Source organism: Pyrus communis, chromosome 15 (assembly GCF_041283825.1).
Source record: "Pyrus communis isolate YQ-2024b chromosome 15, ASM4128382v1, whole genome shotgun sequence".
Lineage (NCBI taxonomy): Eukaryota > Viridiplantae > Streptophyta > Magnoliopsida > Rosales > Rosaceae > Pyrus > Pyrus communis.
This window is the reverse complement of record NC_142579.1, coordinates 2,634,011-2,656,261: the sequence shown is the minus strand read 5'-3', so window position 1 is coordinate 2,656,261 and position 22,251 is coordinate 2,634,011. Positions and strand designations below refer to the sequence as shown.

Genomic DNA, 22,251 nt, shown 5'->3' with positions numbered 1-22,251 from the left:
GGAACTTTCCAGCCAAAACAGAAAATATGGTACAAAACCCAGCTCACTCTTCTCACCCCTCTTTGGACTTCCATCTCTTCAAATCGAAGCTCAGAGATCTGAGGAAGGGAGAGAGAGTAGAGAGAGAGAAATCAGAAAATAAGGGAGAGAAAGGAATAACACATTTATATGTGGGCAGTTTAGTAATTTCAGTTTTGTGTATGGTGTGCATGGCTTGTGCTTGGCCGGTTTGTCCTATTTATGTCCCAAGATTAAGAATTATCCTATTTTGAGGTATTTCCCTTTAATTTTTTAAGATGCCCCCTTATAAGGGGGGAGACTAAATTGTGGGCCGTAGTTCGCATGACAATTCCCTGAGTGGGTTATGTTGTTGTTTGCATCTTGGTTTGTATAAAACACGTGGTCTGGTTTCCGGACTACAAAATTCTCCCTCACGTGAGACAACTACACAGTGGACACATATAAATACGGTCCCCAACTTGCTTTTTTTATCATGGCGGAGTTCTATTTAACCCAATTTTCAAATGTGAAATATTTCAATTACATGTTTTGGAAATATTTCAATTGAAGTACCCAATTTTCGCAGTTAAATGCAACAGCTTCTTGATTGAGTTGTGTTCGCCATTGAAAGCGAGAGGGGTGACTTGTCCACGTTTAGGGCACGTTTACCTACAAAGAGTATGAACTGAAATCATTCTGATTTTTCTTACTAAATCACAGTCACTCACTGTTCAATCTTAATGCAATGATAGTTGATCATTTAACTTTTTTTTTGTATTATTCTCCTCTAGCATTGGATTAAGATCAAACAGTAAGTGACCGCTATTTAGGTCTACGAGAACAGGCCTCTTGTGTTCATGAATTTTAGAAACACAAAAAATGGAATATCAACTATAACCACTACAATTTTCCTCGACAAGTAATTCACTACCGAGGTAAATTCACATATGTAGCAACCCACCAAATTGATTTCGAAATTTGTAGGACTCCTATAGCGTAAACTGAATGTATTGAAATCTAGTATGTAAACATTCCCAGAAGCCGGTTCAACTGAATTTCGGATTCGACGGCTAGATGGTGGGTTACAAGCTTACAGAGAGAGAACATCCCATGCTATACAAGAAATTTAGTATCATCCTGTCTCAAGGCTATGGGCGCCTCTATTTAGTGCTGGATGCTAAGCCAGTCTGCTCAGTTGGAGATGCGGTTCAAAAAATGGCCTATGTGCGTATGAACAGACGGAGACGAGAGGTAGAGAATATTCGGCTAGCACCTAGCTTTCTTACAACTGTTTGAGTACTCTCTGCAGATGGAACACTTCGCCTTGATCCCCACTCAACAACCTTCTCTCCAAACAGCAAGCAGTAAGCTGCCTGAGTAACCTCTCAAGATATGAATGCAAGCAACTGTGCGAAGAATCTTTCAGATTGGGATTTGTTGACAAGATCATTGCATTAACTGTGTCTGCTACAACTTCACGCTGAGACTCTTCAAGCAGATATCCAACTGATGATTCCCGTGGCCGTTCGTATGCCAGCAGAGAAACACAGTGCTACAGATGGAGGTGTTGTAATGAATAATAGAAACATTAAATTTCAATGATAAAAAATAGAATGGGTGAAGTTCTATTGTGCTGCTAACTAAAGAAGCACCAGAGAAACATGTAGCAACTCAAACCCAATACTACATGCAGACTAAAAAACACTATTAGTATGAGTTTTGCCATTAGGCACTGTGTTTCGTTCCTCACTGCAAATTTATAAAATTAACAAATACTCATGAACTCGCATAGGTTTTTACTAATAATGAATCTCCCATATGTTCTAGAGATACATCAAACAAAATAAATATCCCATAGTTTGAAGGAATTTTCTGTTATTACCTGAACTAGGTCCTCAAACATGGGCAAGCCAAAGAACTTTGCCAATTCCATCCTCCCGTATTTGACAGCCTCCTCCAGCGCTCCGACCTACATAACAATTTTAATTATCTCAAGGCAGACCAAAGAACTTTGTCATATTCGGGTAAGGTCACCAAAGCTGACAATCAGATGCTCTATAAAATAAACAAAAACCTGTTTATAAGCCAAGACCTAAAAGAAGTCAAGCGAATAATGCAGGCTGCAGCTGTTATTTGTGAACACTAAATCTAATGAGCCAGTTTGGTAACCCTTGAAAGTAGTATAATATATAGCCATCTGAAATGAAGTTACACAGTTCAATCCATGTTTCTAATTGTGATTTAATGGCTTCCTTCAATGCTTCAACACTGAAATGTAACAGGTATGCAAGACTTTCTTGTATCCTTCCAATTCATTTAAAAAGAATAACGCAAGTATTGTCATGATTTTATCCGTAATATTCACGTTTTTATATATCTGAAGTGATACTAAAGCTAATCTCATGCAAATAGGGGAAAACATACCCGAACCAGTTCAATAAACTTTTGACAGTGGAGCAGAAAGCATGTAGCCGATTTATCATCCTGCAGAAGGCAAAACTTAAGTCATGACCTTAGCAAAATAAGCATTATGACCAAAATTTAACTAAAACAAAATTTAAGCATTGATCCTAAGTTGGTTAAGAACACTAACTTCATCAAATAGCACATAAGATAAAGCCAAAATTCAAGACCATATAAAATGCATTGCTATACACCTACAAAAAAAAAGTAAAAAGTAAATTTATCTGTGATGCAGTAAGAAACTCATTGCATAAATATACAAACAGGAGAATCATAACATGTCAACATATAAACATCCCAAATATACTGGAATTCGTACTTATGTTCGAGTAATCAAATATCACAACTGTCAATTGATTTTTCTGCTACAAAACAAAAGTTGGTTTAGTTAAGACCAGATGATCAAACACTATATTCATTATTAGCATAAGTACTTTGTTAATTTAAAATATAGAAATTTGAAACTATGAGGCCATGAACCTCGTGTATTTCTCAAAACATTTTCTGCAAAAAATAACAGGACACCAAGTTGTGGAAAAAAAGAGTACAAGACACACTCAAACACATAGGAATTCACATGTTAAGTAGGTAACGTAGGGGATCTGCAATTAAATGAAACAATTAGGAAACACTTTAACCCTCTCAAACACACGTTTTACAGAATTTACTGCACATGCCAAGATCTGTTCAACATTGAGAGCAAAGAATCGCAGAAAAAATAAGATGGCCACCGAAAATTCATTTTGAAATATTAGACAGTCTACCTGAACAATTTGGGGATACCATTCACGGAGTTTACCAAGAGCAGAGTCAATCTCCCCATTCCTAATGAGCTTCATAAGCAGATAAAAGTGGTCAGCCAGGTGCAACTCTTATACTAAAAAGAAAAATAGCTCAGATACTGAGTACGTACAACAAAAGACCAAAAAAAAAAAAAAAAAGGTTAAAAAAAAAAAAAAACCCAGATATTGAACTGATTCTGCAATGCTCCCTGAACTCCCAAGCAGATAGTTTCGTATTACATCACTACAAACATTTCTTTACCATCACATTAAAGCCTTTCGAAATTATTTGATTAAATTAATTTTCCTATAAATAATGCCATCCAATCAAGAGACTCAAGGTAACAGTAAAAGAAAAGGAAAGAAGCAACGTGTGAATGATTGGCAACTTTACACATAGAATAAGAAGATTGGCTAAAAAAACACAACAGGCAAATATATCTTCAAAATGAATGGGGGAAAGAAAAAAAGCAGATGCATTCCTAGGCCGATTTCAAGCAAACCTGACGAACACATTAACATTTCAGATGAAACTATTCTACACAGATAAGTTGTTAACCATGTAATAATGCAACATCTTCAAATACTTAAACAAGAAATTACAAAAAGCAACCAAAAAAAGACCTGTGGCATATCTCATCCATATCATCATTTTTGTGTCACTGTAAATATATTAACAAATGAGAAATAAATCTTTTGCAACTCAGAGACAGTGCTACAATCAGCATCCAGAAAACTGCACATAGCTTATAACACTAAGTCAGGTAAGCATCAATTCTTTGCTCATCTCATCAAGTCCCGTGGTTGAACAGTTGTATGAAACACTACCCATCTCCAAAATATGGTAGCATATCTAATGCATGCAAACTAGCCTAGGAAAAAGTTTTATTTAGCCCCAAATGACAAAGTTCAGTTTCTAATGGGACATATCTAGCCTCGGGTAAAATAGCCCAGGGCTCTTCAAGGGGCCAGTTTAGCGTCGGCTCTTGCCCGAGGCTCTTTAAGGGTCAACATAGGAAGAAACTGGTAGCCAATGAAAACTGGCCACCTAACACTTTTCTGCCCCTAGCCTCTCACACCATTAGAACAACAAAATGTTGAGGGGGATAGATTTCATGAATAATGACATTTTGAGAGGCCAATAAAGCCCCTAGACCCTAACCCTTGTCCTTTCCACTAGACCATTTATTCTGGTTCCTTGTAACCTTTAAGTTCATCCAAACAACTGGGATTCCAAAACTTCTATGCAAATATGAGAGAAGCTCATAAAGGACTTTGTTCCAAACAAGAAAAGAAAGCAGAAAACTATAGTAGTCAATCATCTACTTTAAAGTGATTGTAATTGAAATAAATCAATACCTGTCTAAGAGTCTTTCTCTCATTTAGTGCAAACACAATGTCCTGCTCATCAAAACCATTTTCTTGAGCTATATGTACTGGAGGAACAGTACTTTTACTAGCCATGTCAAATGAATTCAGCGTATCTTCATATCCATAATGTAGTAAGTAGGAGCGAACAATTCTGGTCAATAAAGTATAAATAAATTAACAATTGACTCAAATCTTTAAGGAAATAAAATTTTAAAAATAAAATAAACAGTAAAATCACGACAACATCAATTCCCAGGTAAACCTTCATATTGATTACGTTGCTAGAAACACAAGGAACTCACCAGCTCAACAACCTAGCATCCATCAAGTTCAACTTAAAAATTTTGAATTCATATTGATTAGCAGAATAGACATGCCTATGACACCAATATGCAGCCTATGTAGAATGCAGGAAATGCAAATTACTTAAGCATAAAAGTAACTTATTCACTCAAATTTCAAGCTACAAAGCTTGAACTGTGTTTTCCACCAGCTGTACCCCGTCCAGGGAAGTTCAAGATCTCAAGGTAACCTATTGCTCCTCAATCTAGCACGACCTACATAAGCCCCAAGTAGTTTACCAGATAAATCGAGTTGTTGGGCATTCCCAGCCACCAACCCGGTGCTTTCTTGTCCACGACCAGCTAAAGCTAAAGTTCCATTAAAGAGCATTTATATGGGGCTCCTCGGAATTTCACCATTAACTGGGGAGGCAGGTATGACTTGTACAAATTGTCAAGGTTATCAATGCTACTTTTTATCTTACCAGCCCTCAAAACGCAACCACCTCTAACACCCTGATTATCTAAATTCCAAGTTTATTTAAAATCTGATTGAAATTTCAGTATCAGGGACTCAGGACAAGGAGCAGAAAGATGACCTAAAAGAAAATATATCAAAAATATTTGGGTTGTGTTAATCTAGCTATAACTATCACTGAACTGTGTCTAATCCCTCAGCTACACAAGTAAAATTTAATAAAATCTAAAACTAAACAACAAATCATATATTAAAAGTACACAAGAAAACACAAAATTCAATTTTGAAAATCAATTACAGAGTGTCTATTTAACCACTGACATCAGAGCATTCCCCCCTAAGGTATATCATATATGACTAAGACAAAATAAATTAGATGCCTTCATTCGAGATATTGAAAACTAATGTGTGCTTACCCATGACTAACATTAGTTGGCAATGAAAATTTTTCAATTGACATTTGTTGCTTCATCCTCTCTTGCGCTTCAAATTCCTAATCAGATGTTAAAATAAACTTCGATTAGATAACATGATATATAATATTGAACAAGTTTTACTATTTCAAAGTAATTGAATCTTCACAATTATAACCTGTATAATCCTTTATGAAAATGAAAGGCATAATATATAACAGAGATGAATGAGAGAAGCAACAAATCAGAGCAGCGTATAAATGTTACTCATTCAGGAACCCTTAATCCAACACAAGTATTGAGGGTCTCTGTTATTTTTCCACTTAAGAAAGCCCTTTTCCTTGGCCTATACTTTCATTCAAAAATTAGTTTTCCACTTAAGAATTACAAAGAATCAACTCATATGAGTCCCTTATCCACTAAATGCAATCAATGAATCAAATGGTCCCAGATATTTAAACCGTTAAGAAAATAATGCAAGATGGATTTTTATACCCTTTCTTCTCACATACTTGTCCACAACAAATTTCTTAAAAATCTCAAAATGAGGGGAAAGAGAAGAAAATGAACTCAACAGTCCAACGTCTGTTGCCACAACCTTAAGGTCCTGTTTCGCATAACTGAATCTTCTGAATCCTAAGTTCATGTTGTGGAATAAATATCATAGGACTCTGTGGTTATTGGTTGCAATTATTTCCATCTGTGTCTTTGGACATGTTGGCAAAGGCAAACCGAATCAACAAAGCGGTTTCTCTTATTCCAGTTGATTGATTTTTCCATGAGTAAGAATCAAAGGTTACTAGCTTTAGTTTATTGCAAGAAGGGACACCAGTGGCTTATTTACTCTTTCCATAAAACTGAAAGAAGTTATGAAAATTCATTCCTCAGAGAAGGAAAGCAACACTGCCAAAACTTCTAGGTTTACAAACCCACATCTTGTGGGGTTTGGTAACCTATGAGAAAGCAAAACCCAACCTTTATTCATAAAAGTTAAAAAGCATTCCACTGGGAAGCTATTCCCTGGGCTAGCCTATGAAGGACAGCTAAAGAACATAGAAGGGTAACAAGGTTTTTGCCTCTTTACTAAGACAAACTGGACCTTATATAAAAAAACAACAAAAATGATTATCACTCATCTCAATCAAAATTTACGATTGAAATATTATACAAAATTACAACTGCCAATGGATAACTGAGATTGTGAACACCGACACAAGACATATTAAAAGAATCATAGTTCTTTGAATAGATAAGCAATGAAAAGTATATCTTGCCTTAAGATCAAACGCAAATGGTTGCTGCCCAAAGTTAACATGTACCCTGCAGATTAAAATTAAGCATACATCTGATAAGATGAGAATAAGAATCTGTACCATCTGAAGCTGATATGTACATGCACAAGCAATTGACTAATTACAAAAGATGAACATCTAGAGGAGCTAAAATATTAGAAAAAGATACTACGTACTCCTCATTTTGACTGTGTACAGCAATGGTAGGAAATAAGGGGCCCTTCATATCCTTCATATCCTTGGGCAATGTTCCCACCACAGCACCATTTTTACTGGCACCAACATGAATGAAACAAAATCACATAAAACATCACTCTAGTCTCAAGAGAAGAAAAAACCAAACGAGGTAGACAAATCTTACGTGAAAAAGAATTCCTGTGAATCATAATTGATGCCACCTCCAACTATATCACCAGAGGTGTAGGTTGGGCCAAACGCATCTCCCCTTCCATGTCCCCGATAAAGTAGCCCATCATCGCCATGATAGCCACAACTATTTGCCTCCCATCTGCTTCATGGAGGAAATAATTAACACAAATATCATGACTAGAATAACAGAATTTGCCAATTCAAATAGTAGTTTTCAAATCTCACAAACAGTGTAAAACACAACACAACATGCAGAAAACAAAATGCTTCCTCCTTTGGTTTATCCTTCATTTCTACCCTTGGGTCCTCCCCGAAAAAATAAAATTAAGACAGGGAAGATTGAAAATTTACACCAACCCACTAAAACCTTTTCACCACTGCCTGTTTATCATGTATTGCCCACAGAGGAGAAATAATCTCCCAATTCACAAAAGTTCTTTGGTTCTCAACTTCTACGGTGACTTGGTGAGGCTTTGTATCTTTTTTTCACCATTTGGCAGCTGTTCACAGGTATACAATTATTAATCCAACTAAGAACAGACAATTCACACTTCACACAATCAAAGGTCATAAACAACTGTGCAAGCGAAAACTCGTCAACGATCACTTATCTGGCAGTAAGCCCTATTCACATTGACCTTCAACTAACTAACCTAACTAAATAGAACCAACAAAACCAAAATAAGCTTGTATCCCATAACTTCATAAGAAAATCTTTACCTTGCAAATTCCCGGTTGCAGATTAAAACAAAATATCACTTTAATTTCCTATTTCGATTCTTTCGGATCCTACCCAGTTTCACAAACACCAAGAAATGCACCAACTTGAATCCACAACAAAATCCCAATACATCCGTTTGTACAATTTTATACACTTCCAAATTCCTTAAACTACCCCACACCCCCCCCCCCCAAAAAAAAACTAACACCTGTGACAGTTGATTTTCATTCATTTTCGGAGAAACCAAACAGACGCAATAAAACAACCAGGCTCACCCGGGCTGCCTCCGCATCTTGAAGCTCTCAGAAGTAAATCCAATGGCAATCTGACCCTTGGTCCCGGCATCCTTGACATAAATCTCGAAGTAGTAGACGAGCCGCTTGACCGGCGCCGGCTTGTTAGCCTGAACGACGCCGACGTCGTGGCCGTGAAGATTGACGCTGGTGTACTTGGCGGAGAGCTTATCTGGGGACACGACGAGGAAGCCGCCGGAGCTGTTGATGGTGTTGAGCTCCGTGGGGGCATCATCGTCCTCGTCCATGTCAGTCCGCCCCCGAGCAGAGCGGAGCCGCGATTGTTCGAGGAACCACAAACCGAGGTCTCGGTCGCCGGCGTGGTTGTTGGTACCATTGTTGGAGTTGGTGGTGTTCATTGTTTGAATCTGAAAACCTGGAATTCAGCAATCATTTGGTGGAAAACGAAGAAACCTAAACCCTTTTCGTCGATTTGGGGACTTAGGAGGGAGGAGAGCAAGAGAAATGGGAATGATTTGTTACGGCACGCAGAGGGAAAGAATCGAGATTTTTTTTTTTTTTTTTTTTTTTCCTACAAAACGAATGAAAGGGAAAATTTTGATAAGAACAAAATAAAGAATAAAATGAATAGTATCAGAATTAATTTTTTAGTAATAAAATATGGTTTTTCGTTAAAATGAACACTAACTTTTTATTAAAACTCTTTTTTTCTAAGTTTTATTGTTTGCACTCGTAATTGTGACCGTTCATCGTATATGTGCGATCAGTTTTCATTAAATACTATTTATATTTAATTTTAAATTTTAAAATAATTTCTGATCTCACGATATACGATAAACAGTTACAATCACTGAATTCCTTATTATTTAAGAAAACTAGGTCCCACAACTTACATCTTGGGTTTAGAGAAATGGTAAGTATACTCTCTGGTAAATAGACTCTTCATTGAGGGTTACGGTTTAATATCAATTTTCATGTTAATATTATAAAATATTATGTTGAAAACATGAAATGATAGAGAGTTTTCAGAGAGTCTCACTTTTGTGAGAGTCTCCTTAAAATTTCTCTCAATTTAAAATATTTGATAAATCATATGATGTGGTTGTTAATTATTAGATATTTACTAAAGTGTTGACCAACATATTTATTTCATATTAGTGACACATCACATGATTTGCAAATCTAATAACAAGCCGAGTCCCACACAAATTTTTTTTCCTACGTAGGAGCAAAATGTTCTTCTCGCCCATTTAAAAAGTAAACTAAGTATAGAAAAATGGTGGCAGTTCATACATCCATTTTTATTTTTCTCACACATCTATTAATTTTAATCGTCAGATTAAATAATTGAAGAAGATCAATAAATAAAAATTAACAAATGTTGCATTTGAATGGTGAATACTCTACAAGTCACTGTGTTTCGAAATCTAACCTCTCTTCTCTTCATCATTTAGATTAATTTAGTATAACTTATTTAATTATTTGTCAAATAATATTCATGTGTTCACGTAAATAAATAAAAAAATCAATAACTAAAATAATAACAATTTTGTTTTTAAATAAATAAACATGCCATTATGTATTGAATCCGATTGTAACTCATTTTATTTCGAGCTTAGATCTTCTTTTTATTCGATGAGTTCTTTTTTTTTTCTTTTTTTTAATAAATGATATTATTTATATTAAATAAGAATTGATGGACATAACCTTACAATTAACCAGCAATAACATGATTCGAATTCGTCTTTGACGAAAATAACTTTGTCTCTCTTACAAATGTTTTACTAATTTTTGTAGAATAATTTACATTCAATTGCGTTCAAGAGTGTACAAACGAAGTTGAGATGTCATTATCGTGCATTTGATTTCTAACACATAACAATGGAAACAAATATCTCAAATTCTCTAGTAATAAAATACAAAGTTATTTAAAAGTTTTACGCGTCAAACATGCAGAACTTCAATTTTGGCTTGTTTGTTAAAAGAGCCAACTTGTCTTGACTCGAATGCGTACGAGCTGAGCTGAACTATGGACGAGTTATTCAAACTCGAAATGACCTCGAGTTAGTATTAGATGTATGTGTTAAAATATTCCATATCGGCAAGAGAGGGGAAAAGAAAAGTTTAAATATCATAACTTCATTCTAATTATACTAGATTATTTGGCACTTGTGTGATAAAACATTACATTTGTTGGTCTGTACATGTGGTAATTAACAAGTTGAGAATAATATCAGTGTTGTTAGAAATAGGCTTTAGCCCATTGCTCTCCTATGGATCTTCCACGTGTGATTCACTAATTGGATCTCACGTGAAGGGACGTGTTAAAACATATCACATCGGCAGAATGAGGGAGAAAATAAGAGTTTAATATCCAACTACACTCCAACTGATACCGAGGTATTTTTATGATAAAACCTCACATATGACGGTATATGCATGTGATAATTAACAAATTAAGAACAACATTAATATTGTTGGAAGTAGACTTTAACCCGTCTCTTTGATAATTTGATAAGATGTGATTCACCTAATCTGAGCTAAAAGTCCAAAATGGTGGCTAACGTTAGAATTGAGCATTATCACTACCTCCATTACTTAGAACATGATTACCAATCCATTCCATTCCATTAATCCCAGGTGAAGCCAACCCAACCAACCACGAGATTAATCGTCAGCCATGAATAATACTAAGCATCACTTCCTACTCATATCATGCCCTTCCCAAGGCCACGTCAACCCCACTCTCCAGCTCGCCAAGCTTCTTATACAAACCGGTGGAGGGACACGTGTCACTTACGCCACCACCGTCCGCGGCCTCACCCAAATAAAATCCTTCCCGTCCCTCCAAGGCTTATCATTCGCTACTTTCTCCGACGGTTTCGATGATGGCGCCAAACCGACCCACGACCTGGACCTCTTCATGTCCGAGTTTAAGCGCGTGGGATCACGCACCCTAACCGACCTGATTCAAAAATTGTCTGCCTCCTCCGACGGCGGCGACGGCGAGCCCGTTACTTTCCTCATCTACGCCGTCCTCCTCCCTTGGGCCGCTCAAGTGGCAGCTGATCTCGGCATACCCTCCGCTTTCTTCTGTATACAGTCCACCACTTCCTTTGCACTTTGCCACCATTACTTGACTTATTTTCACAAGTGCCATTCAGTACCAAGCTCCATAACGATTGATGGGTTGCCACCTTTTGCCCCCCAAGAACTGCCTTCCTACCTCCTCCCAAGCAGCCCACATGCTACGATCGTCCCTACCTTTCAGGAACACATCCAGGCCCTCGAACAGGTCAATGTCAAACCCTACCCCAATTTTGTGCTGCTCAACACTTTCGATGCCTTGGAAGAGACGGCAATGGAAGCGATCCGATCACAAATGAAGAATGCGAATGTGGTTCCGGTTGCGGTTGGCCCATTGGTTTCGAGTTCCAGTGATGCCGGTTTTCGCTGTGACTTGTTTGACAAGTCTCGGGACGACGATTACCTACAATGGCTGGATGGCAAACCAGATTGCTCTGTTGTTTATGTGTCGTTTGGGAGCATGGTGGTGTTGAAGAGGGATCAAATTGAAGAGATGATGAATGGACTGGTCGACAGCGGACTCCAGTTTTTATGGGTTATTCGCGCTTCCGAGGATGGAGATGATCGGAGCATGTCGATGATGATAGAGGAGAGATTAAAGAGTACGGAGCAGGGTTTAGTGGTGCCGTGGTGTTCGCAGGTGGAGGTGTTGGGGCACAAGTCAGTGGGGTGTTTTGTGACACATTGTGGGTGGAATTCGACGTTGGAGAGCTTGGTAGCTGGGGTTCCAATGGTGGGTTGCCCGCAATTTTCAGACCAGAACACAAATGCGAAACTGGTGGAGGAGGTGTGGGGGACTGGAGTGAGAGCCAAATCGAATCACGAGGGAGTGACTGAAGGTGGAGAGATCAAGAGGTGCCTGGAGATTGTGATGAGAGGTGAAGAGATCAAACGGAATTGTCAAAAATGGAAGGGTTTGGCTAATGAGGCTCTCAATGCAGATAACTACAATCTCAGGCGCTTCATTGCAGGGTTGGGATGAAATAAAACTCCTCCTATCCTATGGGCGGGCGCGCCAGGCAGTTGGGGCAGCGTGCACACACGCTTGCACCTATTCAACTTTCTTTCTACTCCGCTTTTTTCTTTTGTTTTTGCTAAATATCTTCATCCGAGCGTGTAATCTCTAATTTCCTTATAAACTTCTTAGGATGAAATGGGTCAGATATATTACATGTATGAAGTATTCTACATTTACGCCATCTCCAAAAGAAGTCGAGTTTACAAATGTCATCTACCCTTTATACACTGCACAAAACTTACACTAGCGGGAATCGTCATATCACAAAAACTCTATATACATATTGAGAATACTAAATTCGCTAATCCACCTAGCGCCAGCTAGCAACTTTTTCAAACCAAGTACGCAGAAGCAGCTCTTACCACATTTGCTGATTTCTTTCTTAACATACATTTCCAAGCATATTTCCTCTTCTCCCACCTTGCTGCTCTCTTTTTTTTATATATCATCCCTCGATGCTTTTGTAGATCTTTCAACCAACTGGAATAATCCCTCCCAGGTTCGCACGCAATGAAGTCCGCTAACTCCTCTATCTCAGATTCCTGGGATCTTCCAAGTAAGAGATTGAGAAAAACCTTCCGGTTGCAGGTTTTCTCTTCAATGCCATCACTAGATTCCGTTGTGCACCTCATGATACATGCCTTTTCCGAAGTTTCTGCTACCTCGCTCTGTGATCTCCGATGGGAGTTTGTGAGAGAAACTTTGCTTTAAAATGAGGGAAGATTGATTTAATTGAAGAGAAGAGGTAACCAACATCAGACAAAGTACTCGATTGAATTGGATTGAATTTATTCAAGTGATTGCAAGAAGTCTGTCAATGTATAAAGCTAAAACTATCGAATCGTCCTTTTCTTTATCGAAAGCAGAATGTTTTATGATCAGATGCAGCATTTTTCTTTTACTGGATTACTGGAGATATATAGCATGAAATTCCTTGCCTCCAAGGACTACCAATATCATGGTTCACTAAATGTCAGAAATCAATGGCCAGAGAATATCATAGCTAAAAACTAAAAAAAAATATATATAAAAACCTGCTCAGCTAGCCGCTACTGAAATCTAATGACAGCTACATTATGATCTCGTTAGATTTTTCTGGTTTAAATTGAGAAGAGTCGAGCATATTTACAGTCAACTAGATGCCACCCACCCGAATTTCTGTTTGATTTGGCGAGAAAATATTTGTATGGTAGAAATATTTTGTCGCTGGTATTTCACATCCGCAAGAGGAAAAAAGAAAAATTTAAATATCATGACTTCATTTCAATTATACAGATGCCTTGGGCCTTGTGTGAGAATTGAAAACACTACATTTGTCGGTATGTGCAGTGGTAACGAGTTGGAAATAATATTGGTGTTGTTGAAAGTGGGTTTTTTGCCCATTGCTCTCTTATGCATCTCCCACGTGTGATTCACTAATTGGATCTCACATGAGGGACATGTTAAAATATACCACATCAGCAGATGTTAAAATATACCACATCAGTGGAATGAAGGAGAAAATAAGAGTTAATATCCAACAACACTCCAACTGATATCGAGTCATTTTTATGATGAAACCCCACATATGAAAGCATACTCATGTGGTAACAACAAGTTGAGAACAATATTAATATTATTGGAAATAGACTTTGATCCGTTTCTCTGATAATTTGACAAGGTATCATTCACCTAATTTGAGTTAAAAGTACAAAATGGTGGCTAACCTTAGACTTGGAGCATTATCACTACTCGAAAACAAAATTAATTACCAAGTTATAAAAAATATCGGTTTATTGAAAGTGAGTCTTTGATCGTCTCTCTAATATGTAATTCATGTAATTTGAGCTTAAAGTCCAAAATGGCGGCTAACCTTAAGACTTGAGCATTATCATTACCTCCATTACTTAGAACAAGATTACCAAATCCATTCCATTCCATGAATCCCAGATTAAGTCAACCAACCAAACAAGAGATCAAACCGTACGCCATGAACAATACTAAGCATCACTTCCTCCTCGTATCATGCCCTTCCCAGGGCCACGTCAACCCCACTCTCCAGCTCGCCAAGCTTCTTATACAAACCGGTGGAGGCACACGTGTCACTTACGCCAGCACCGTCCGCGGCCTCACCCAAGTCAAATCCTTGCCTTCCCTCCAAGGCTTGTCATTCGCTACTTTCTCCGACGGGTTCGATGACGGCGTCAAACCGACCCACGACCCGGACCTCATCATGTCCGAGTTTAAGCGCGTGGGATCACGCACCTTAACCGCCCTGATTCAAAAATTGTCTGCCTCCTCCAACGGCGGCGGCGACGGCGAGCCTGTTACTTTCCTCATCTACGCCGTCCTTCTCCCTTGGGCCGCTCAAGTGGCAGCTGATCTCGGCATACCCTCCGCTTTCTACTGTATACAGTCCACCACTTCCTTTGCACTTAGCCACCATTACTTCACTTATTTTCACAAGTGCCATTCAGTACCAAGCTCCATAACGATTGATGGGTTGCCACCTTTTGCCCCCCAAGAACTGCCTTCCTACCTCCTCCCAAGCAGCCAACATGCTACGTTCGTCCCTACCTTACAGGAACACTTCCAGGTCCTCGAACAGGTCAATGTCAAACCCTACCCCAATTTCGTGCTGCTCAACACTTTCGATGCCTTGGAAGAGGCGGCAATGGAAGCGATCCGATCACACATGAAGAATGCGAATGTGGTTCCGGTTGCGGTTGGCCCACTGGTTTCGAGTTCCAGTGATGCCGGTTTTCGCTGTGACTTGTTTGACAAGTCTCGGGACGATGATTACCTACAATGGCTGGATGGCAAACCAGATTGCTCTGTTGTTTATGTGTCGTTTGGGAGCATGGTGGTGTTGAAGAGGGATCAAATTGAAGAGATGATGAATGGACTGGTCGACAGCGGACTCCAGTTTTTATGGGTTATTCGCGCTTCCAAGAATGGAGATGATCGGAGCATGACGATGATGATAGAGGAGAGATTAAAAAGTACGGAGCAGGGTTTAGTGGTACCGTGGTGTTCACAGGTGGAGGTGTTGGGGCACAGGTCAGTGGGGTGTTTTGTGACGCATTGTGGGTGGAATTCGACGTTGGAGAGCTTGGTAGCTGGGGTTCCAACGGTGTGTTGCCCGCAATTTTCAGACCAGAACACAAACGCGAAACTGGTGGAGGAGGTGTGGGGGACTGGAGTGAGAGCCAAATCAAATCACGAGGGAGTGACTGAAGGTGGAGAGATCAAGAGGTGCCTGGAGATTGTGATGAGAGGTGAAGAGATCAAACGGAATTGTCAAAAATGGAAGGGGTTGGCTAATGAGGCTCTCAATGCAAATAACTACAATCTCAGGCACTTCATTGCAGGGTTGGGATGAAATAAAACTCCTCCTATCCTATGGGCGGGCACGCCAGGCAGTTGAGGCAGCGTGCACACACGCTTGCACCTATTCGACTTTCTTTCTGCTCTACTTTTTTATTTTGTTTTTGCCAAATATCTTCATCCGAGCGTGTAATCTCTAATTTCCTTATAAACTTCTTAGGATGAAATGGGTCAGATATATTACATGTATATAGTATTCTACATTTACGCCATCTCCAAAAGAAGTTGAGTTTACAAATGTCATCTACCCTTTATACACTGCACAAAACCTACACTAGCGGGAATCATCATATCACAAAAACTCTATATACATATTGAGAATACTTAATTCGCTAATCCACCTAGTGCTAGCTAGCAACTTTTTTAAACCAAGTACGCAGAAGCAGCTCTTACCACATTTGATTATTTCTTTCGTAACATACATTTCCAAGCATATTTCCTCTTCTCCCACCTTGCTGCTCTCTTTTTTTTATATATCATCCCTCGAAACTTTTGTAGATCCTTCAACCAACTGGAATAATCCCTCCCAGGTTCGCAAGCAATGAAGTCCGCTAACTCCTCTATCTCAGATTCCTGGGATCTTCCTAGTAAGAGATTGAGAAAAACCTTCCCGTTGCAGGTTTCCTCTGTTTTCTCTTCAATGCCATCACTAGATTCCGTTGTGCACCTCATGATACATGCATCTTCCGACGTTTCTGCTACATTGCTCTGTGATCTCCGATGGGAATTTGTGAGAGAAACTTTGCTGTAAAATGAGGGAAGATTGATTTAATTGAAGAGAAGAGATAACCAACATCAGACAAAAGTACTCGATTGAATTGAATTGAATTTATTCAAGTGATTGCAAGAAGTCTGTCAATGTATAAAGCTAAAACTATCAAATCCTCCTTTTCTTTATCGAAAGCAGAATGTTTTATGATCAGATGCAGCATTTTTCTTTTACTGGATTACTGGAGATCTATAGCATGAAATTCCTTGCCTCCAAGGACTACCAATATCATGGTTCACCAAATGTCAGAAATCAATGGCCAGAGAATATCATAGCTAAAAACTAAAAAAATACTATGAAAAGCTGCTCCGCTAGCCACAACTGAAATCTAATGACAGCTACATTATGATCTCGTTATATTTTTCTGGTTTAAATTGAGAAGAGTCCAGCATATTTACAGTCAACTAGATGCCACCCACCCGAATTTCTGTTTGATTTGGCGAGAAAATATTTGTATGGTAGAAATATTTTGTCGCTGGTATTAAAAAGACTTAATACAAAACTATGCTATATGGTGCACAATATTTTTTTGTACCTTAAGTGAAGTGTTTGAATTTTCTGAAATTTCGATGCAACTCTTCTGATAGATTTCTTTTTCACCAAGCCCTGCAAAGTGTAACATACGTCATTTTTAAATGTACATAATAAGTTCAAAGAATTAAAACATTTATCATTTTTTGTTTTACAAGTATCAAGCATGAAACAAAAACACATCAATTAAACTCGAAAAGGTCATAAAAGAAAAACAAAGCTCACCCCTGTAATCTTGTCTGAAGGCAATCCAGATGAAGTTTGTGAGCCAGAAACTAGAAGTGAGCTGAGTGCAACTATATCACCATCTTCGTATACATATAGATTTAATAGTGACATGATTGTCGATATGCAGCCCTTAACTAAGAAATCAATCCCACTACCAAAACCCAAGGACAGTAAGCCTGAAAAGTGCAGAAGCATCCACTTGGAAGCCTTATGTATCGACGGGTGGGTGTTCATCATGTCTAATAAGAACTTTTGATTAGGCAGAGACATATTGAACTGGTGAAAACAGCCAATGACACCCACTATGAAATCATATTCCTTTGAAGAAGCGTCTTTTAAGGTTTTTGGAGAGCCCAAATGCCCGCCATGCCTTAGACACCAAACAGCTTTCAACAACGAAGTACTCATTAACTTCAATATGGAAGCAAGAAGATATATATCTTGTGGACTCGTATCCCCTTTTCTATACAGCACACTATCACTAACACCACAAGAAAAACTTCCATGTATTATGCTACGCAAGACGGACGCTATATCATCTTTACATGATTCATCAAAAACATGTTGGCTCTCATTTATGTATGCAACAGAAGAATCCATCAGGTTGGCTTTTCTTCCACAGAACATATCGCACAAATACGAGTCCCATAACGAATCAGAATGGGTAACTAGATCACACATTTTATCTCTCGTAACTTGTTGAATATACGACTCAAATGAAGGTTGACAACTTCTCCCCAGCATACGTGAACCAGTAGAAGAAGAAGAAGAACATTTAACACCCAAACGATGGAAATCCATAAGTGAACTAGACATGTGGCTGGTATATAAAAGGACAGACCTTTCAAATGCTGTTAGGTAGCAGTCCATAAGTCTAAGATCTGGTCTAGCATTCAAAGACATGTCTACATCAATAGATTCAGAAACCAATAAAAACAAATGTGTCTGCAACATTTTGGGTGCTGACAGCATGATGGGGTTGAGAAGCAATAACACTGCAGCTTTCAGGCTCAGTTCGGGAACTCTACAATGCTTCCCAAAATCACAGAATAATCTTTTGAGGAAGTTCCCATATGCTCGCTTTCCATAAACTGACAAGATGAAATGGGCAGAAATCACCTCCAGAACACTTCCAATATCACCTTTGACAGCATGGCACCGAAATAGCATTTCAGTTGTGCAAGAAGAAGAATCAACAAGAATAAAGTACTCTCTCAGCAATCTACACATTACAAGTTCATCTGCAAATATCTAAATACAATAATGCTACCATCAGTTGTGTATAGATGCAATAACTCTTACAAAAGTAATTATTTTAGAATGGCATGAGAACTTCACATGGAAGAATAACACAAAGGATATTTGAAATGGAATTCTTCTTGAACTGCAAAAAAAAAAAATATATATATATATATATATATACACACACATACATACAGCCGACGATTGCAAGACTGTCCTCAAAGTATTCAATATGTTTATTCATATCCTAATCTTGTAAATATATAACATTGGTAATTTGGTAAATTTATACTGTACTTACTATCTAATAGCAATCAATATCACATTAAGTAAAACAAAATAGAAGGAAGACGACACAGAGAAATTCATATACAACAAACAAGTTATAATGTGTTACAATGTATACTTTTAAGACCAGTAAGAGAAGAAATGCAAACACCACCATAGCATATAACTGTATGGGTTGAAAGCATAGCTGACATTCCAATAGCTCTAAAGGTTAAAAGTTATTGAACGTTTACCTCAAGCACTGCAGATAGTGCTGGACACCATGGATCAGAAACCTCTATCAAACATAAGGAAGAAACAAAATCTTCGGAAACAGTAGTAGAAGAACCAACAGCATCAGTGAACGTGCACTTGGAAGAAACAAACTTCTGAAAGGTGACAGAGTTGTTTTTCTCATCTCCTCCACTTGTAACCAAAGAAATCAATTTCCGTAGTACAGAGAGAAGAAATTGGGTTTTCTCCACTAGGATAGTAGGGTCAGCCAAGGTCAAGACTAAGATGCAACATCTCAGAAGCAGTGGTAGTTCATCAGGAGCGGCCGACATATCTGTGTGGGAATCAACGTGCCTTGGTCCCCTTGTTGCAGATACATCACATAAAGCGGAAAAGAACAGTTTAAACCTCCTATCTAGCTCTTTGTACAAAACATAAATGAGACTTTGTGTATCTCCAAGTTTCACTTCAACCCCGCCATCATTGAGAGCACCTTCAAAGTTAGAAAAGTGCATTGTTTCATTACACGACAGCGGAGCAAGTAGGAAGCACAATCTTTTCAAAAGGGGCATCTTCAGACCCTGAAATTGAACACACTAAGAATCAATCAACGCGTTTATCTACGTAAATATAAGTTCCTATGTCCACAAATGACACAAACATCCATCAATGTTCTACAACAAAGCAACACTGAGGCTACACTCGTTTCGGCGGAAATGAATTTCCCAATTTCCTTCTCAATCCTCTTACAATTCGCCCCTGATTCTACAAAATTATGACCCTGGACAGTCTCTATCCAAACAAATCCATAAATGCAGAAGTGACAAGTGAGCCATACGACCTAAAAGAGAATATGAAACGACAATGCAATGTAAGATGGAGATGGAGTACCTCAGGGGATTGAATTGCAGAGATTAGGGTTTGGAAGTTGAGAGGGGGAGTGTGATTGGGAGTTAGGGCTTCTTCCATTGCAGGGCTGCGGCGCTTTCTGTGCCTCTTGCTCTTCCAACCCATCTCTACGTTCTGCAGAAACGCACGGAATCTCAGAAATGATCGGCTTTCGCTTACAAATGGGCGCCAAACTGACACCACTTTCGGAAGACTAAATATGAAAACCTAAGAATTCGATAGTTCAAAAGCTCTTATATTTTTTTCCGCACCCTATTAATTTCAGCCATTTGATTTACTTTTATTTTATTCAATCTCTTTCTTACTTTTATTTTATTCAATCAAACAATTAAAAATATTTGTAAGAAAATCTTCAACTTTTGAGTTAAAATATAAAACTTCTAATCCAAAAAATTTAAGTTTTAATCATAAATAATTTTTCTTCTCCGACCTTTTTGATTAAATGTTTTTTCTTAATGTCGTCCAATCAAAATAGAGTTATTGGGATTGCACATGGATGGCTGATAATCCCAACAAGTTGGGCCCACTTCTGCACAACAAGGTCCCATTGCCTTGCTTTTGGCTCGTTCCATTGTGTTCGGAGCTAGAGGTGGGCATAAAAACCGTCAAACCATAAAACCACATCGAACCGTATGAAAAAAAATCGAAAAGAACCGTGTTGACCGAAAAAGTCAACTTTGAGTCAAAAACCGAACCGGACCATTCAAACCGGTTTCGGTTTGAACAAGAACGGGAACTGAACCGAACCGTTTTATTAATAATAAACCAATTAATTATATATATAAACACATGACATGGTATAATAGGTTGAAAAATTAGGTTCACCAAATTAGTTATGCTAGAGTTCCCCTTGAACAACAAACTTCACAGAATAACTTGCTAAAGGAGGAGTTTGGGAGTTCTTTACCATTTCAAACAAATTGGCATGTATTTAATAGCTTTTGTGGTTTTTTTTAATCTATAGTTGGCATGCTCCTTAGCTTATATCATTTGGACTTATTTATACAGATAATTGCTAAAATGGGGTGCAATGCTTCTTCCATGTGTGGCCCTGGGTTTTTATGTTTTATTGGCATGCTCCTTACTTTTATACTTGAAATTTTTTTACATATTTTGGTTTTGCTGCTTCTCTGTTCCCATTTAATCAGTTTTACTGTTATATTTGTTCTTTGGTGTATGTCTTCCAACTCAATTTCAATAATTGAGCAATGCTACTATCAAAAGTTATATTGTCTCCATTTACGTTTGGAATCGTAAACTAGCAAGAACCTAACCGGAATCAGAGTAGACCGAACCATACGATTCTAGTAATAAATTTAAGCGGAACCGCACCGAACCGAATCGTTGATATTTTCCGATTCGGATTCCTGTTTAGGGGTGGAACCGCACCGTGCCCACCCCTACTCAGAGTGTTGCTTTTCATTTGCTTCCTTTTTTCTCACGCGTCCAAAAATCAGTTTAACCCAAAACTGATTTTTGGTCTAAGGTTGGAGCGAGTTGGGAAGAGATTTAGAACCTAAATTTTAGGTTCTAACCCAAGGGTTGGAGTTAGTCTAAGGAAGAAAATGGGGTTCTCTAAAATTATCGATGACTAAAAACACAAAAAAAATTGTCACTTAATATTGTGATTTAATGGTAGTGGTAGTCGTAGCTGAAATGCCTTATGTTAGAATCTGGTGAATGATGATTCGAATCACGGCTTGTTTGGAAGTTCTTTTAAAATGACTAAAAGTTGCTTTTAGAGAAAATGTTTTTGGGTTCCAATTCCAAAAGCACTTCAAGTGCTTCTTGCAGCAAGCACTTCAAGTATTTTTTTCAGGATTCGCTTGTATTTTTATAAATGATTGGTTCAAAAAATATTTTCATTAAAAGCGTTTTCAATCATTTTAAAAGCCCATACAAACGAGCCCTCAATTTATTTCTCCACCCTTTATTGTAAATAGATAGTTATATGAAAAAATAATAATAAGATAATTATTACAACGCTAATGATTTGCTCGCATCTATTTTCCTTTGTGTATATCTCACTTTATTTTTGACATTTTGTGCAAATAAATTCAAATTATAGTTAAGAAATATAAATAAAAGGGTGTGTATAAATATTGAAAGCATATGTGAATATCATTTCTCTTACTACACAATGCTTTAGAGTTATGAGTACGCTTCATCTCGTAAA

The 22,251-nt window shown here is 38.0% G+C and overlaps 2 protein-coding genes and 2 pseudogenes across 5 annotated transcripts; 2 read left to right on the top strand and 2 right to left on the bottom strand.

The window, feature by feature from the left end:
* Positions 1-880: 880 nt before the first annotated feature.
* Positions 881-9,015, bottom strand: LOC137710948 (ran-binding protein M homolog). Its single transcript, XM_068450122.2, has 10 exons — positions 8,446-9,015; positions 7,442-7,588; positions 7,257-7,352; positions 7,063-7,108; positions 5,792-5,868; positions 4,605-4,767; positions 3,228-3,296; positions 2,425-2,484; positions 1,883-1,969; positions 881-1,552 (listed from the first exon to the last, which is right to left on the bottom strand). Exons 1-10 carry the CDS (start codon positions 8,820-8,822, stop codon positions 1,283-1,285), a joined length of 1,392 nt encoding a protein of 463 aa, XP_068306223.2. The 5' UTR covers positions 8,823-9,015; the 3' UTR covers positions 881-1,282.
* Positions 9,016-10,975: 1,960 nt separating this feature from the next.
* LOC137710783 (phloretin 4'-O-glucosyltransferase pseudogene) lies at positions 10,976-12,710 on the top strand (annotated as a pseudogene). Its single transcript, XR_015956898.1, has one exon. The product of XR_015956898.1 is annotated as a phloretin 4'-O-glucosyltransferase pseudogene (transcript).
* A 1,671-nt stretch (positions 12,711-14,381) lies between these two features.
* On the top strand, positions 14,382-16,133 carry LOC137710774 (phloretin 4'-O-glucosyltransferase pseudogene; annotated as a pseudogene). Its single transcript, XR_015956897.1, has one exon. The product of XR_015956897.1 is annotated as a phloretin 4'-O-glucosyltransferase pseudogene (transcript).
* LOC137727919 (2-isopropylmalate synthase) lies at positions 16,052-20,441 on the bottom strand. Of its 2 annotated transcripts, none has more exons than XM_068466788.2 (5): positions 20,058-20,441; positions 19,187-19,747; positions 17,421-18,674; positions 17,200-17,270; positions 16,052-16,640 (listed from the first exon to the last, which is right to left on the bottom strand). In XM_068466788.2, the coding sequence occupies exons 1-5, from the start codon at positions 20,178-20,180 to the stop codon at positions 16,298-16,300; spliced, it is 2,352 nt and encodes a 783-aa protein (XP_068322889.2). In that variant the 5' UTR covers positions 20,181-20,441; the 3' UTR covers positions 16,052-16,297. The 2 variants fall into 2 exon arrangements, with proteins under 2 accessions (XP_068322889.2, XP_088542279.1); XM_088686153.1 differs by having other exon boundaries at positions 19,187-19,762; positions 20,058-20,325.
* Positions 20,442-22,251: the final 1,810 nt, after the last annotated feature.

Coding starts and splice junctions, on each gene's coding strand:
- LOC137710948 (XM_068450122.2), bottom strand. CDS start 8,822: ATGAACACCACCAACTCCAACAATGGTACCAACAACCACGCCGGCGAC. Junction 3,297..4,604: donor AGAGAAAGACTCTTAGACAG/GTATTGATTTAT, acceptor CTGCTTATGAAG/CTCATTAGGAATGGGGAGAT. Junction 1,553..1,882: donor TGTTTGAGGACCTAGTTCAG/GTAATAACAGAA, acceptor CTCCATCTGTAG/CACTGTGTTTCTCTGCTGGC.
- LOC137727919 (XM_088686153.1), bottom strand. CDS start 20,180: ATGGGTTGGAAGAGCAAGAGGCACAGAAAGCGCCGCAGCCCTGCAATG. Junction 19,763..20,057: donor CTGCAATTCAATCCCCTGAG/GTACTCCATCTC, acceptor ATTGATTCTTAG/TGTGTTCAATTTCAGGGTCT. Junction 17,271..17,420: donor CTTCAGACAAGATTACAGGG/GTGAGCTTTGTT, acceptor TACACTTTGCAG/GGCTTGGTGAAAAAGAAATC.